Source organism: Xiphophorus maculatus, chromosome 14 (assembly GCF_002775205.1).
Source record: "Xiphophorus maculatus strain JP 163 A chromosome 14, X_maculatus-5.0-male, whole genome shotgun sequence".
Classification (NCBI taxonomy): domain Eukaryota; kingdom Metazoa; phylum Chordata; class Actinopteri; order Cyprinodontiformes; family Poeciliidae; genus Xiphophorus; species Xiphophorus maculatus.
The window spans coordinates 9528101-9544395 of NC_036456.1; the positions used below are offsets into that span (position 1 = coordinate 9528101).

At 39.0% G+C, this 16295-nt stretch overlaps 1 protein-coding gene across 2 annotated transcripts in view; it reads left to right on the plus strand.

Annotated features, from left to right (window-relative positions):
* Positions 1–16295, plus strand: part of gal3st3 (galactose-3-O-sulfotransferase 3) — a 38629-nt gene that overhangs the window by 12319 nt on the left and 10015 nt on the right. For both annotated transcript variants that reach the window (XM_023346489.1, XM_014473516.2), the window contains one exon: positions 15844–15934. In XM_023346489.1, coding sequence (XP_023202257.1) covers positions 15844–15934 — 91 coding nt within the window. The remainder of the gene's footprint in view (positions 1–15843; positions 15935–16295) is intronic.

Sequence of the window (16295 nt, forward strand, 5' to 3'; positions counted from 1 at the left end):
CAAATATATTTATCAATGTTCCAGTCATTATGAATCAGAGGCAACTCTAAACAGGTGAGTTTTCTGCCTTGATTTAAAGGAACTCTGTGTTTTGGGTGTTTTGCAGTTTTCTGGAAGTTTGTTCCAGATTTGTGGTGTATGTATGTTGGTGCTAAGCCACTCACTTATAAGCTAACGAAAGTTTTTTAAAGTCTGTTCTCTGAGCTCCACGAAGCTAATTATTTTTCGGGGTAGAATAAGAGTAGATGGTGGTAAGAGCATATGTCCTGCATCAAGTTCAAGTTCATTTATTCAATCAATTGCAAGTGTTTTGATGTTTTCTCAGTTGTCCCTGTCATGCCTCTCACCGTAGCGTAACCGAGCCAGGTTCGGGTTTCAGGTTTGACTTTCTCCGATCTTGATGTTTAGTTGTAACCCGTAAACTCCGGAGTGGCGCTAACGCCAAAAACCTTTCTTCTCCGAGTGGGCCTTTTTCTCACGACCCCTCTAGGAAACTCTAACCTCCTCCGAGGGCTGGAAACACAAGGCCCGCCCTGCACAAAAAGCCCCACCAAGCGCCGCGTCATCTTCCAGGAGAATAACTGACACTGGTCAGTCAGAGCACACTTTGTCGCATATCGACTCTCATGTTGTTTGCAACAACAAGCTATTTGATACGTTATCTATAGAATTAGTTACATAGAATGAGCCAGAAATCAGATACTGAAGATCCCTTTTCAGGGCCCACTTTGGCCAAAGACCACATCGGATAATTAAACATATTAAGGAGATGATTTCTAATGAGGTGCAGCGCGGCAAAAAGACATTACTCGTTCTTGCCTGCCTTTATAAGAAAATTGTTAGAGGAGTTGAAGGTTTTTTTTTTGTTAAATGTCCTCAAACAGTGCTTTCTTTTTACCGGATCCAGTTACCTCCTATTCACCAGCTTACAAGAGGGAAGTGGAAGTAGATGGACTGCGATTGACACAGAGCACCGTCACAGGCTGAAGCGTGCTGACAGATGTCTGTCTGAGAACACTTTCTCTACTTTTCCTGGACTTTAACTCCAGTAAAAAAATATATATATGAATATATTAAATTTAACAGTTTGTCTGAGCACATTTCATCTGATATACAGTGGCAGGAAAAAGATTATTAATTAAAGTACAAGTTTTACACATAATATAAAACAAACCGATGGCAGACAATAATAAAACGTACATTTATTCAAAATAATAGTAATAATACTAACACAAAAGTAATAATAATAGATCATTATCATCAAGTAAGAATAGAATATTGAAATAAATAAATTGATGTGGAAAGACCGATCAACACTGGAGTGAAGATAATAAGAGAAACGATGCAGGGATCAGGTTTGCAAGCTATTTATTATATCATATTTTGTCACATATGTGTCATTTAACTAAGTATTGGGGAAATAAGGTTTTCTCTAGAAAACTTGCTAAGCCCGGTGGTTGGGTGTTGAGGCAGTCATTCATCCAGCGGCCCGTTGTGTTTTTGAGTTAAAAAATGTTTAAAGTTGACAGGAAATTTTAAAATATCACTTGATAATTATGTGTTATTGGAAGATTAATATCTGTAGACAAACTATAAAGTCTTGAAAAATGCAAACATTAAAAATAAAACAAGTAAAGCCTGGTGGCCCGCCAGGGTTATAACACACTGGGAGAAACCCTGGGGTAAAAAAAAAAATAAAATGTGAATACAAATGTCTAACTGCAGGTAATGTTTGTCATAAATTATTTAGAACTTTTTAATAAGTTCTAAATAATAAGTTCAAGAATAAGCACTCCTTGAAAAATAATTTAAAAAGGTTAAATAATTTAACACAACTTTTAAATTAGTCAATTTTTAAACACCTTTGTCACATCTTTTACATTCAGGAAGATCAAAAGCCTTCTAAAAACCCATTTTTGCCCTGCGGCCTTGTAATCTGCCTGTGTTTAATTTGTTTTTAAAAATGTTAAATACTTCAGTCTGTTTTTATCATACTTTCATTTACATTTCATTTCATCTCTTTTCTTGTGTTGTATTCTTAATGATACATGGTTTTTGTTCTTTGTTTCACCTTGTTGCGCAGCCCTTTGATCCAACCAGATCATGTGGGCGTTATTAATAAATCGCCATTATTATTGGCAAAGAAGTTATTTGTTGAATGCAACAAACATGAGGAGAGTGTTGAGTTCCCAGTTTGTGTGCATAAAGGCTCTTTTGAAGTACCTTTGATTGGTACAAAACCCACCACTGAGACCAGCTTTTCTTTTTAATTCACTTGCATCTCTGTGTGAGTGAATGTTGCACACAGCTTCCCTCTCTTTTATTTACTTATTAATTAATTTAGTGTCTGCGTGGCCTTGTGGTGTGTACCACTATTAGGGGGAGGTGCAGGCGGCGTTCTCCCCGAGGGGATTCTTGTCTGGCCTCTTAATTAATCCGCTTTCTGGTCAGAGGGTCTGTGGCTATTACAGAGAGGCTGTCTGCATCCCGCCAGCACAGTGCAAAGAGCTCTGTCCAGATGCAGAAACACACAGCTCCTCTGAAGAGCAAAACGGCAGGGTTTTTTTTTTTTATGATGCATAAAGAGTTTTCGCAGATAAAAAATGATAAAATGTCAAGCCCATTTTAGAAGTCCCCTGGTAGGTTCCATTACCTGTTAGAAACAAATTGTGATGTGCATTTAGTATCACTTTCTTGTTGAAACTTAAAGTTGTGACCACATTTAGGTTGCATCAACCCCGTTTAAACTCTAGCATTACCAGAGAAGGGTCATTTAACATTTCTACCTTTGGAGCCCAGAGACGGGTCGACTGACCTGAAGGATTTTAGCTAGCATCCTATAAGCAGGTGTGAACAGGCGCTTTTGTACCATTTTTTTGTGCCATTACTGGCCTTATTTACAGTAATGTAAATAAGGCCAGGGCCCTGAGTCCAGGGTCTTTTGACCCTCTTTCGGGACTTCAGGGGGGAGGTCGAAAACCCTGGTAATGCTAGTGTTTTAAACTCTAGTTTATTTGCCTAGAAAGTCAGGTTCTTTTGGGGAGTTGTGAACTCTAATGTGGACCGAAGAAATTTAATTGTGGTCAGTCTAAAAACCTAGATCTCGATTTGGCTGAAGCGAAATCTGGCGCACTTCGAAAGCACATGTGAATGCCAAGCGAACCATAGAACCCTCCTAAAACAGGAAGTGGACTATAGCCCAGAGCGTTCTGGGTAAATACAACCAAAACATGCTGTATGTGCAAGTCCAGCGTTAGCGGGAAAAATGGTTTGTGTTTTTTTATTTTTTTTAAAAAAATAAAACCTGATGCTCCTCCAATTTTGTTTACATTTCATGAAGAAGGAAGTTGGGCTCAGTGTCTTCTTCAGAGGTGTTGTTCCCTCTAGTGGTTGTTGGTGCAACACCACCACAGGCGAGGGGCGTGACCCTTTTTCCAAAGGGCTTGGCTGTTTGACAGTGCAGTGTGAAAGCGAAACTCTTTGAATGTGTAACAAGTGAACCAATTCTACCAGACTATCAGGTGTGAAAACACCCTTGTACCATCCAGACGCTGACACAGCAGAATCACATGTAGCGAAATGCGTTCCAACATGATGTGACAGTTTGCACAATGTTCTTGGGTTGAAATTCCCCTATTCACATTCTTGTCACATTTTTCAAATAGCTAAATCCATGCTTGATGTGATCACAAAATGTTCCCTGATGACTTTTGACTTGAATGACAAGATTTTGGAACGGTAGCATTTCTTTGTCTGACCCCTCGCGTTCTTTGTTGACGTTGTCTTTCTTCACTCTGGACCGAGACTGGTGCTCCAGTTTTCAATTTGTGGAAGGTTTGAGCCTTAGTGGTTCCTTGGTTTGTTGCTAAGCAAACATGTCTCCTTTCATCTAAATGTGGCTGTTTAGGTCTCGTGTTATTTTGGTCACAAATGTTGACTTTTATCCGCGCTGTGTTTGAGACTCTTATCAAGCTCTTTTTGTAAATACAGTATGTACTTCACTTTTTCCAGGACCTTTTGGTCTTACAAGGAAAATGTTGAGATTTCACTTTAAGAGGTAGCAAAAAAATGCTTTAATTAGGGATGCTTGTCCATTAGCAAAACAAAAAAAAATCCAGCTGTCTTTAATGGATTTGATCACTTGTCCATAACTAAATTCTCTAGAACAGTTGTTCTGTTTGCAGTCTGTGAATGATGTCAAAGGATTTCTCAGACATATCTTTAAAGAAATACCGGTAAGTGAAAAACAAATGGTCACAGGGTGCACCACCTTCTTTAACTCAGGTTTTTCCTTACTGACTCTAAAAGCAAGTTAGGATTTTGCCAGATGCCCTTTAGAGGAGCAAAAATATGTCAAAACCCTGTTGTTCAAAGAAAAAAAAAACTATGGCATTCGCAAATTTTAAAGGACACAAACTCATCCTCAATGCAAGTAAGCACAGATGGAGCTCACATGTCCAAGGGAGTAGACTTTAATAGAGGCACACAAGGACACAGTCGGTTTATGAAAGCAGTGACAACATGTGCATAACCTCATCTGCCCTCACACACATTCTTCATGTCAGAAACCAGTTTTGCAGAAGCAGCGCTGGCCCGACGAGCACAGAGCTGTGTTAAATCAGATAACAGTCTTACACCTCGCAGCGCCGCCTCACCTAAACTGCGAGGTGATTTTCTGTCTCTCCTCCGCGGGACGGCTTCTGCATCGCTGCTCTGTTAGATGGGATGAAAGAGGGAGCGTGAATTCAGCGCACACCCCTGGAGAAAGACTGTGCGTGCGATGTTGTTTTAGGAGTAAAATCTCTCTTGTCATTATCAGGTGACTGATCTAATACGTGCGGGCGTGACCTATTTATTCTGTTTCCCTCCTGACCACAGCCAGACAGTGATCAGAAATGATCTGTTGTCCTTGCCAAGCCGTTTGCCACTGTGGCTTGGCAAGGACCGAGGCAAAACCGGCTCTGCTACGGTTTGCCTTTGTCACTGGGAACTGGATGTACTGATGCTATTTATGATCAGGGTAATTATTCTGGGGAAAACCAAGCCGCGTTTCCATTTACCACACCGTGGCACAAATATTGAAATCACGAAAATAAATTTGCTTAATGGAAACACGGCAATTTCAAAAGAACTCAACGTTTTTCAATAAAAAAAGTTGCTTTGCTGGGGTGATTTTTTTTTTTCAGTCAGACAAGTATATTTCAGATGGTTATTTCTGTAAGCTTTGATAATTATGACGTACAGTTAATGAAAACCCAAAATTCAGTGTCTCAGAAAGTGAGAATATTACATAAGATTTAAAAAAGGTGAATTTTTAATATCTAATGTTACTTTATGAGCTAAGCATAAAGAAGGCTGCTGGCCAGCTGACGGTCCCTACTAAAGAAGCTTCATATGCAGGATCATTAATGTTAAGTTTAGTGGAAGGAAAAAGTGTAGCACCAGAAACAGAGAGAACTGTAGCCTAGCGATGGACATTAATCACTTATCATGAAAAATTTCATATCGTGAAAAGAATTGTGATTTATTGTTGTCTTGATAAATTCCAATTAATGATGTTAAAAGGTTAAAAGGAAACAAACTGACAGCATTATCGGGAATGTTATTTTTACTATTTTCTCCAACCATTGTCTCATAAGAGTACCAATAAAAATCATTCAATTCAAAAATATGATGAAATTCAGTTTCTGTGTGCAGCTTAGTGACATAGATTGGGCTTCTTCAGGTACCTGGCATCCCGACAAAGAAAATGTTGAATAAGAATGTTTTTCTAGAATAATATTTGCATTTGTAGCACTATACAGTTACCTAACTTATCATAATTATTTTTTGTCACAATAGTACTAGAAAATGTCGTGATAAAACTCTAAGTCCCTATCGCCTGCCCCTGCTGTGGCCTGTAGATGATTATGAAGCAAAGCCGTTGTGAAGGGGAGTCATTTTCTCCTTTGGTGTTTCTCCTCTGTGTTTATCAAATCCAAAGTCAGCGCACTTCATCCTACTTTCTACAAGCTTTCCAGAGAGGCTGATTTCATTTTTTTTCCTTCCCACTTCAGGATTTGTGACTAACTGCTCCTTCTCGTATCGACGGTCAACCTCATCCACTGAACCGAACAGTTATCCAGCAAACAATCACAGCGTTCATATTGACACGCGTCTCCTCCTTCGCCGAAGCTGCATCCTCCATCACTTTGTGTCGGAGTGCTTTCCAGTGCCGCTCTGCCTCTGATCCAAACACGGCGGCTCATTTACATAGTAATTACCACGGGCCACCCTGCCTCTGTCCACCTCGGCAGCGTTTGCAACCTGCTGATGAAAGCCGACAGGCTTTTTAAGCAAGCTTTTAAATGTCCTTCCACAGCTACAAGAAGGCTTTTTGTCCGCCTCCTTTCTCTCCCATTGTGACAGCATCAGAGCCTAATTGCAGCATGCGGGCAGCTCTGTTTTGTTTCCCAGCTCCGTTGCAGGCAAAATCGAAGCTCTCCAGTTAAATACACTTCTTGGAACGCTCCGGAGGGTTTCGGCGACAGACAGATGGCTTTGCAAAGCAGTCGGAGTATAAAACTTAGGTATTTTTAATAGCAGTTTTACATATTTAAACGCACAATTTTATTTTATCTTCATTGGTTGTCTGAAATGATACATCCACTCCACTTGTATTTAAACATTGTTGCAAAATTATGATTTTAGCTGACGTGGTTGTGCGTATTGTGACGACGACGGCTGGACGCTGTTTCGCTTCAACTTCAGTTGCGTTCAGCAGACCTGCCTTATATAAACAAGCAGCTAAGCTCTAAAAGCACTCGGCATTCTCTCTGCATTACTGCAGAGAAAAAGGTGTGAACCTTTCAAAGTGCTCCCAACTGAGTTTTATTACACACAAGCACATTAAACCCAACTGAGCTGACCTGTGGGCATAACTACCCAGTAGATAAAGAGCAGCAACAGCACAAGTTAAACAGAGTTTGTTGCATTTTGTTGAAATGTTTTTAATTACTTGAATTATAAGTAGTAAAGTTGTTACAGGGACTGTAGTTAGCCTACGTAGCAGACATACTGCTTACTTAAAAAAAAAACATGCTTAGAAATCATAATCTATTAAAACCTGAAAGCTTTAAATGTACAATGATAACTCACTTATCTTCTTGTTTCCTGTTGATACCACTCTTAATTATTAGTGAAATCAGAAGACGAGCTTCTGATTTTGCCAAAGGCAGCATTGTGCTGCTGATGTTTTCCGTCTTTCTGCAGGGATTTAGTTTAAGGCGCTTGCTGGTGGTGAGAAAGATTTTTATCAATCAGGACGTTCCTTAAAAGGACTGCTGTCGGTGCTGCGTGCCTGCTTAGTCTTAGGCCTCTTTCATTTTGTAATCTTGTTCTCTTTCTCCCCCTGCTGCCTCTTTTCTCCCACCTCTGTCTCTTGTCCTTTGCTCCACACATCCCCCCTGCTCTCACCCTCTCTCATTACACTCTCTCGGGGGTCGTACAGTGTGAGACAGAGGCTGTATCTGTGAGGGTGGATGGGGAGTCTACCCTGCAGGCAAATAATGATCCGGAAACACTGCCACTCATGCAGAAACACATATGTGCCTGACAAATATACATATATCTGAAGTTAAAACCAGAGGTCTACATACGCTATAGAAAAGTTGTTTATTTTTTCCCCCCCATCAAGTTAAACTTTTCTGGTCAGTTAGGATTACTTAAAGGATTTCTATTGGATTAATGCCAATAATTGAGAAAGATTGATCATTTTTCTTTAAATTGAGGAATATACGTACTTTTGCCTGGTATTTGTCCAAAAGCTTTTTCACAATAGTTTGCAAGAACTTTTGGTCTATTTCTCCCAAAAAAAAAGCGGGTGTATGCTTTTTAAAGCATCCTTAAAAAAGTTTTAAATCCACGTCTCTAGAATTAAGGCCTTAAAATGGCTTAACTTCATTTTAAAACGTAAGTTGGCCTTAAATATATTAATCACACGTCTTAAATTTTGTCGCGGCAGGACTGCTTAATCTCATATTACTATGTTGACGTTTTTCGGTTTTTTTCCTCATGGGACGTTTCTGTCAGGCAAAGGTTGGAGTCACTCTCAGACGTCTTCATTCTGTGACTTGAGACTATGCAACATCTTCCTGAGGGTATTTGTTCACCAGTTTTTGTTTTTTTTTTCATTTTTCCACTTCAAACAAAAAAACTAACTGCCTGAAAATACACTGACCACCCGAGCGACCAATTTCGATTTCCATGATTTCCTTTTGGGTTTACTCGGAAGTTCTCTCTGTCCGGTTTACACAGGGCCCGTCTCACACGTAGAGATTATACAGGCTGCAGACAGACAAGCTTGTCCGTTTGTCACGCTGTAGTATTTCCTGCCAACCACAAGTCAGTTCAAGTATTGCTCCTGCGAGAAACAAACAAAACCGGGCATCTGGTCACCGAAAAAAAGGATCAACCTGAGTTGCCTGCATTGTCGGCAGCCAGAGAAACACGAGGACGCCATCACCTCCTGGGCCAACAACCGACACAAACACAGATAAAGAACATGAAACTGCACACTTGCATCATAAAAACGCACACAGGTTTCATACACGAAAGGTTGATGGTGGATGTCAGCCCACCAAGCCACACAGCAGCACAGAAAAAACAAGTCACTCAGCTACGTGAAACGGAACCACAAATGAACAGATGCATCTTGGGTAATGTAGTGGTAAACAAACAGACGGACTTTTAACAGTTATGCTAGCTTAACTTTTATAGCCTTAACATGTACTCTTGCTGTGCAGTTCGTAGTTTTGCGGTTCAATTAACACAAAAATAAGGCGACCCACGTAGATTTTCTGACAGAAAATCAGAAGTGCAAGCGTGTAATTTAGCTAATCAACCAGCGCTAGTGCTCAGGCGATCACTTCCTAATGATGCAAAATGAAAATTTTAAAACAAATCTGCAACGGACAGAATGTTCTGTTTGGTGCTTTTACATTTTTTGTGTGGTAAATATTTTTGCGTTTTTTTTTTTTTTTTGGGTATTAATTCTCGATGCACTTGAACTAATCTTTGCTCTGCTGTCCTGGGGCTGTTGTTTGTTGGTTGCCATGGCAACGAGTCTGCATATGACCTCCACTACACATTTGTGGGCTACTTTGTTTTGATCTGTCTCATAGATCCTTTGCGGTTGTAACGTGACAAAATGTGCAAGGCGCTGAGTGGATTCCCCTCCGGTGTTAAATCTGGTTATGTGAGAAATCTTTTGGCTGCAGTAATTTTGTTACGCAAACTGAGAGTCCTTGTTGGTGCGAGTGAAGACGTCAGATGACAGTCACAAAAAAATCCTGCGGTCCTATGCTAGGAGCTCTATTCGCATACTCAGGATACTTGAAGGATATAAAACCAGGCAAACTACTGTTCTTCCTGCACTGTACTTCTCCTGATTATTAACACTTGAAGTGAAGAGTCTAACACTGGAATGTGGTTACATTTGAAGCAGCAAAAGAGAAGGTGCGAACTTGCAGCAGTCATTGTGCTAATTACCAGGCTCAAACTACTGTGCAAAATCCTTGGCCTTTTCTTTATTTTTACCCTGCAGGATTGTCTTATAAATGGGATTAAGTTTCCATTCTTCAAAAAATGAATTGACATATTGTGGTATGAAAAGCATTGGAGTAACTTGGCAGCAAATCACTTTCTTTGATCAGGTCTACTGATGCGGTGTTTTCCTGCCTTGAACAAACAGGTAGTTGAAAAGCTCCTGCGGTGCTAAATGGCAGCCAAGGCAGAAATGCAATCATTTGATTCAGATGTGCCTGAGAAGAGACTCATCTAACATATGAAGGACACTGGGTGAAAACCAGTGTCAGTAGTTTATCTGCTTATTGTACTTTTTAAACCTCAGGAGTTCCTGGAATGTTGCTTGGAATTGCCTTATAGTATTACTTTTGGTGATACTATAAAAAAATTACAATATTACTGAAATAAAACTGTTTGAAAATGACTAATGCGCTGTGACCTCTGCCTTTTCAGCATGTTCATGTTTGCTGCCAGGAAGTATTCTTTAGTTTTTGCTACTTTTGTAGCTGTCGTATTTAGCAGAGACAAGGATTACGGGGAAAAATAGTTGCAAAACTCTGGTTGAATATATATGCGGTTTAGCAATCAAAATTCTTAATATGAAGCGGAAAAGAAGTAAAACAAAATTGCCTTTGTGTGGATCATTTTGAGCCCCTCATGCTCAATGGGTAGTTTGATTGCTTTTCTATTGTTTTATTTATTTTTATTTCAGTCGGTATGAGAACGAGCGCATTTTAAATGGGAGCTTTATCATTGCATATGTACTGTTGGGAGACAATCTGAGGTTCACGTGCGCGTTGAATCTGCAACAGAGCATGAAACGTGCTGTGGTAGCTGATTTTATCAGAAACTACACGAGATTTTGCGATGAAAGCTCTCAGAGGTCATCACATGACAAGAGGAGTGACTAGGCTTCAGCGTGACGTTTCTGTTAGTTTCCCTTTACATAGGCATTTTTCTGATAACCTGTGAAAATATGAGATCAGAGTTGTGCTGCTACATGAATCAGTCTATTCTGCATGGATGTAGTTATTTCAGACTCTTGTACAAAATTGCATGAGATCCTGACGTCTTGTCAAAGGGGTGAAGACAAAGAAAAAGCAAAGCAAAAACAGAAACTATCCTCATTATTAGTATGTGGTTCATGAACAACAGCAGAAAAAAGTTTGAATTACCATAAACGTGTGTTCTCTCGTTAATTCTAATCCAATAATGTCATTTCAGCAAGTAGCAACAAAGCCGCTGAAGTGCTGAAAGCAAAACCTCACATGACACACATTAGTGTAATTGATTCCTGACTTAGTAACATTCGTTTAGCCATTTTTGGCTTCATTTGAATCAAAGAGGCACAGAGGAGACTCCCTTTGTTTCCAGTGTTGCTCCCCAATCTGCAACTCAAAGAACTTTATTTAAAACAGCTTCATTAATGAGACAAGGGGAGGTTTTAAAGTCGACTTAAAATTAGAGGCGATTTTTAAAGCTTAAGTTTTAAATTTGAATGACAATACAGTTCAATTAAAATATGACAGAATAGATGGCGGGCTTAGTTACACCCCCTCTATTTTCATTCATTTTACTCAACGCATTAATTATGTGTTCCCAACCTTTGTCACATTTTTTTCCCCCTAAACTCTACAATGAAAGATGTCAAAGAACACGTTTGTTTACATGATCAAAAATGATAAAGGTCACAGCAATGTTGGAGAAGTGGATGAAAACAGAAACATGTGGATTTATCTTTAGTGAAGTTACCATTACATTTATTGTGTTTATATACATTGTATTTTCTTTCCCTCTGGGATCAAGTTAGTATTTTAGAATTTGATTTGTATCCTTTTATTATGCAGCCATAGTTTCTATTTCTGACAGAAATGGTTATGAGTGTCGTTATATTGCTCAGGTAAAATTATTTTCTCCCCCTTGTTGCTTACTCTTACTTAGCAAAACTCAATAAACAATAGGACAGTTTTGCATTTCATGGGGCATCAGCTCCATCCTTTAAAAAGCCCACTCTAATCGGTTTTAGAAAATCCCTCGATTAATCACCAGATCAATGAAGAAACGACACCCTCCTATTTATTTATATCCTTTAAATCAATGGCCTGCCAGCAAAGGGATCAAGTCTCCTCTTTCAGTGCTACCTAGACAGACCGTTTTTAATTAAAGGGCCCTGAATGCTGCAGCAGGAAGAGGTGAGGTGAAGGGAGGAGAAGATGAGGTTGACAGAGGGGGAAAGGTCTGCCTGCCAAAAGCCCCTCGAATCCCTTTTCTTATTATCTCTCCAACAGACAATCTACCACCGTTGACGCACGTACACACCGGGTTATGAACCAGTTCCTCCGAGGACAAGAAACGGACACTGCCTCTCTTCCGCCCGGCGTAACGCCGCTGCCAAACACCGATCGACTGTTCAGCAGTCATTACCCAGTGGTTTGCAATTAATTTTGGTCTGTCATTTTTCCAAAGGAGGATTTGCAATTTTCTCCTAAGCTAAGTGACGGCGAAGATGTGGCTATCAAGTCCATTCATCCACGTCTTGAAACATCATCTGTTTCTGGCTTGTAAGTGGGGTAGAATCTTTGTAATAAGACGTTCTGTGTAAAATAATCGTTTTCCCCCAAAACTTTCCTTTTACAATTGATTACTAAAATTATTTATATTTACTAATCGGAGAAACAGTTTTTATTTTATTTTTTTTTTACTCTCTTGAAATACTGCTCCTACTTTCCTAGAGTCGTCCCACCGCAGATTCTTCAAAAAGAAACATTTCTTGTCACATTCAATAACGAAATACCATCTTCTTGGTCATTCTCTATTTAAATGATGGTTTTCTCATTATTTTATAATTAATAGCTTACTTTGAGCCACATTTGCAGTTAAAACTTAACAACAAAGGTTCTCATGTAGAGTTAGCCCATTGTTTTCTCATAATTCCTCAGATTAGCTGGAAGAAAAGCCTCTAAACGCTACATAAAGCACCATATATTAAAGGAGTGGATAAACTGAACACCCGAGAATAAGTGACACACACTGAATTCAAAGTCAGTTTTGACTCTTTAAAATTAATAGGCCTGTCACAATAAGCAATTAATCAATTAATAGCATTATAAATTAAAACAGGCTCAATAATTTCCATCTGCTGGACTTATCATTTTTCTCTTTCTACCAAAAACTGCATGGCAAAAGTCTTCAGTCTGGTGTGTTGGTCACAACTAACCCTTTTTTTTTGTTTTGTTTACAGGGACTTCATAACTCATTTTGTTTGTTTATATTTGTTGTTTCTGTTGTTTATTTGAGATATTTAAAATATTTCCCGATTCCAGTGTTAAATGTTTATTAGCATTTAAAGTTTAGTGATCTTTGAGAATGTGTTCTTGCATTATGCCATTACCATTATATTGCTTGAAAATGGTCTCAAAACAACATCATCATTTATCGCAATATAAAATTGATCTTCTTCTATTTTATCACCTATAAAGTAGAAGTTGACCATTGATGTTAGTTTTGACCCATTTCTACTGCTTGCCATTAAATTTAAGTGGAAAAAATTTTACATTTCTATCTCTAATGAGGTAAGCGTTGTATATTGTTAATATTTAGACTAAGAGTATGAAGATGATGGTGGACTTCAGGGAAATGCTCACCATCCTCAACAACACTGTCTACTGGGTATCACTTCTGGTTCTTGGGAACTATCCTCACACTTTACACTGTTTGGGAAAAGGCCCAGCAGAGACTCCACTTACTGCGACATCATCTTCTACTCAGCCACCATTCTGTCTCTTATATTTCCCCACCACTTCGTGGTTTTACCGGACTGCAAGGAACAATCAGGTCTGCAGAGGGGACCATCAGCGCTGACCTTCCCTCCACTCAGGACTTGTATAGGTCTGGGGTCAGGAAGCTCCTCTGCTGACCCCACACATCCTCAGCACAATCTGTTAGACTTTTACCTTCCGGGTCGGTGCAAAAGTAGAGTAGCTGTAAAAATAAGCCACAGGAGACACAATTTCTGCTCCCAGGCGTTCTCTCTGATAAACACTTAACAGTCAGAGCGGCCAGCTACCCCGCTGGGAATCAAAGCTGTCATTTGCACAGTTCAGCCTTGCCTTTTTCTTTTGTAATGGTGCTGTATATATGCAATCTTCTATTTAAAAAATATTGTAACTTCCCACCTGAGGCATATATATGTTTTTAAGATGTCTGGGCATTTGCACTTCAGAAGGTAACTCACTACAAGTTCTACATTTTGGGACATATTTTGTGCATTCATGGGCAGTGAAAGCAGGATCAGTGTGCAGACGCTGCTCATACATTTAACTAAAAACACCAGTTTTCAATGGTACTTTGTGCAGCGCTTTGGCAAGCACTCAAAATTTTGATCTTTGATTGTAAATTTTAAATAGCAGGAAGATAAATGAAAAAAATATACCATTTTCACAAGTTTCGTTTACTATTGAGTCTCAGCTTTAGTTGGTTTGAAAGCTCCCTAACAATTAACTAAGTTGTTTGTTTTTTTCTCTATCAGGTCTTTAAATTGTTAGTGTCAGTGTAGTACATACATTTACAATCCAAATAAAATCCTATAAAGAAGAACTAAGAATTACTTCTTCCAAAAACCGCCTGGATTAAGTAAAATAGTGATGATCATGTTTGATTTAGATTGGTGTTCAGCAGGGAAGCTGACTCATAGAAAGAACAGAGCAGACTGGGTTTCTTGAGGAAGCCAAGATCCTTCAGTCTGTTGTTGTGAGCATCATCTGATGGGGCTGCAGCATCACAACCAGGGACCTAAAAAGGCTCAACAACCTGTTAAAGAAGGCTGCCTCTGTTCTGGGGACTACTGTGGAGCCACTGGAGATGAGGTTGCAAAGAAGAAGTTTACAAAAACTCAAGAATATTATGAGCAACCCTGAACGTCCAGTTCACCAGACTGTTTTAGAAAATCAAGTGTCTTCAGTCGGAGGCTTCTTGAAATTCGCTGTAATACAGTCTGCTACCAGAGACCTTTCCTGTCAACAGCCATCACCATCTACGATAATGATTTATTTGAATGAGTTGCAACAAAATTTAAATTTCCCTTTGGGATAAATAACGTATTCTTGAATTGGATTGTGATCGAGGGAAGCAGAGTCCTGTGTGGAAGCCGAACCAAAGCGTGTTGCACTTGACAAATGGTAATTAGATTTTTGATTGCCAATGATTGTGCAGCCCTGTTGGGTAGCAGTGTGAAAAAAACTGTTGAAGAGATATTTATCTTTACAATTATTTTGTTTATTAACATGGCATAGTTCAAGCTGCTTGAAATTGACCACATATTGTTGAGCGTGTGGTTCATTAAATAAAGGTTGGTCTGATTTTGATTGTCTGAAAATCCATTTCTGGGGGTTAATTTTATTAATTATTAGGTATACTTATTAGGTATATCAACAATGAAACCAAATAAGCATGATTATTACACAAATTTGAAAGGTAATTAGTATAAAAATGTACTCTGGAATCTTAGGTAGATTTTGCTATTTCAAATCTGTTGACTTGAGATAATCTTTAGTAAAAATATTTGGTTAAATTTACCCAACCAGATTGTTTGTAAATTCTTACCTGAGTGTTTTTTGGGGGTAAATTCTATAGGTTGTTTTTTTTACAGTGTATGAACCCCAGTGCCATACACAAGATGTAAGGTGAGCTACTGTTATCAGCTGACAATGATGGTGGCAGGACAGTGTAATCAAGAAGAGAACATTTCTCATTGTTATGCAGGTGAAAGGCTGCAAGGAAAGGTTTGGAGATCTTCCAAGGTTCCATTGGTGTCTTAGTATTACAGCTGCATAAATCAAGTGGCATAAAGTTTCTTCATCCATGTTCTCTTGATTCTTTGACTTTGGACCTGGTGTGTGGCCTTTCTAGGATCAGACCGATAAGAGGCAAGAGGTTATAACAGTAAATGGGACAATTATTGCTTTTGGATGTAATTATGGCATAATTCAACATATTAATGCTGAGTAACCAAAGCCAGATCACATTACTTTTCTACTAATGACTCCTGCTAAACTAATGCATATCTGACTGTTCATGTCTTCCTCCTATTTGGTTTCTCTCTTCCAATTTCGTCTTTTCTTCTCGGTCCTCTTTCCATTCTTAGCCTCAACCTTTTTAAACTCATTCTTGGCATGTTGTTTGCCTCTTTATCACCTCTACTTGCTATAATTTTCACCTCTCTCCTGCACTTCCTTTGCTTTTGTTGTCAATCTTCTGACTGGCCCTCCCTTTCTTCCACAGGCCAAATGAAGTGGCAGAAGAAGATATTTCTGGCCCTCATTGTCATCTGTACTGTCAGTCTTCTGCTGCACCATGGGGGCCACTTCACCTGGTGAGGACTGAAGTAAAAACCAACAATATGTGAAAAAATCAAAATAAAAAAAAGAAACAATGTACCCTTGCTATCTGTGTTAAAGGGTATGTTAAAAATGTTCTATGCCAGTCGCTAAAGTGTAAGTTATAGGTTTTACTTCAACAACCATCAAACGATGACTTTGAACATATTTCATCTAAAAATCTGTGATCATATATTTTTGTGGTTTAAAGAAACTACAGAGTATGGACTGTACTGATTTTTTTTTTATTGTCCTGCAAGTGTTTGTGGTGAAAAGGTGAATTTTTGTGCTGAACTGTAGAATTTAAGATTTCATAAAATTTTAAACAGCACTGCAGAAAGCTAGCAACAATGACTT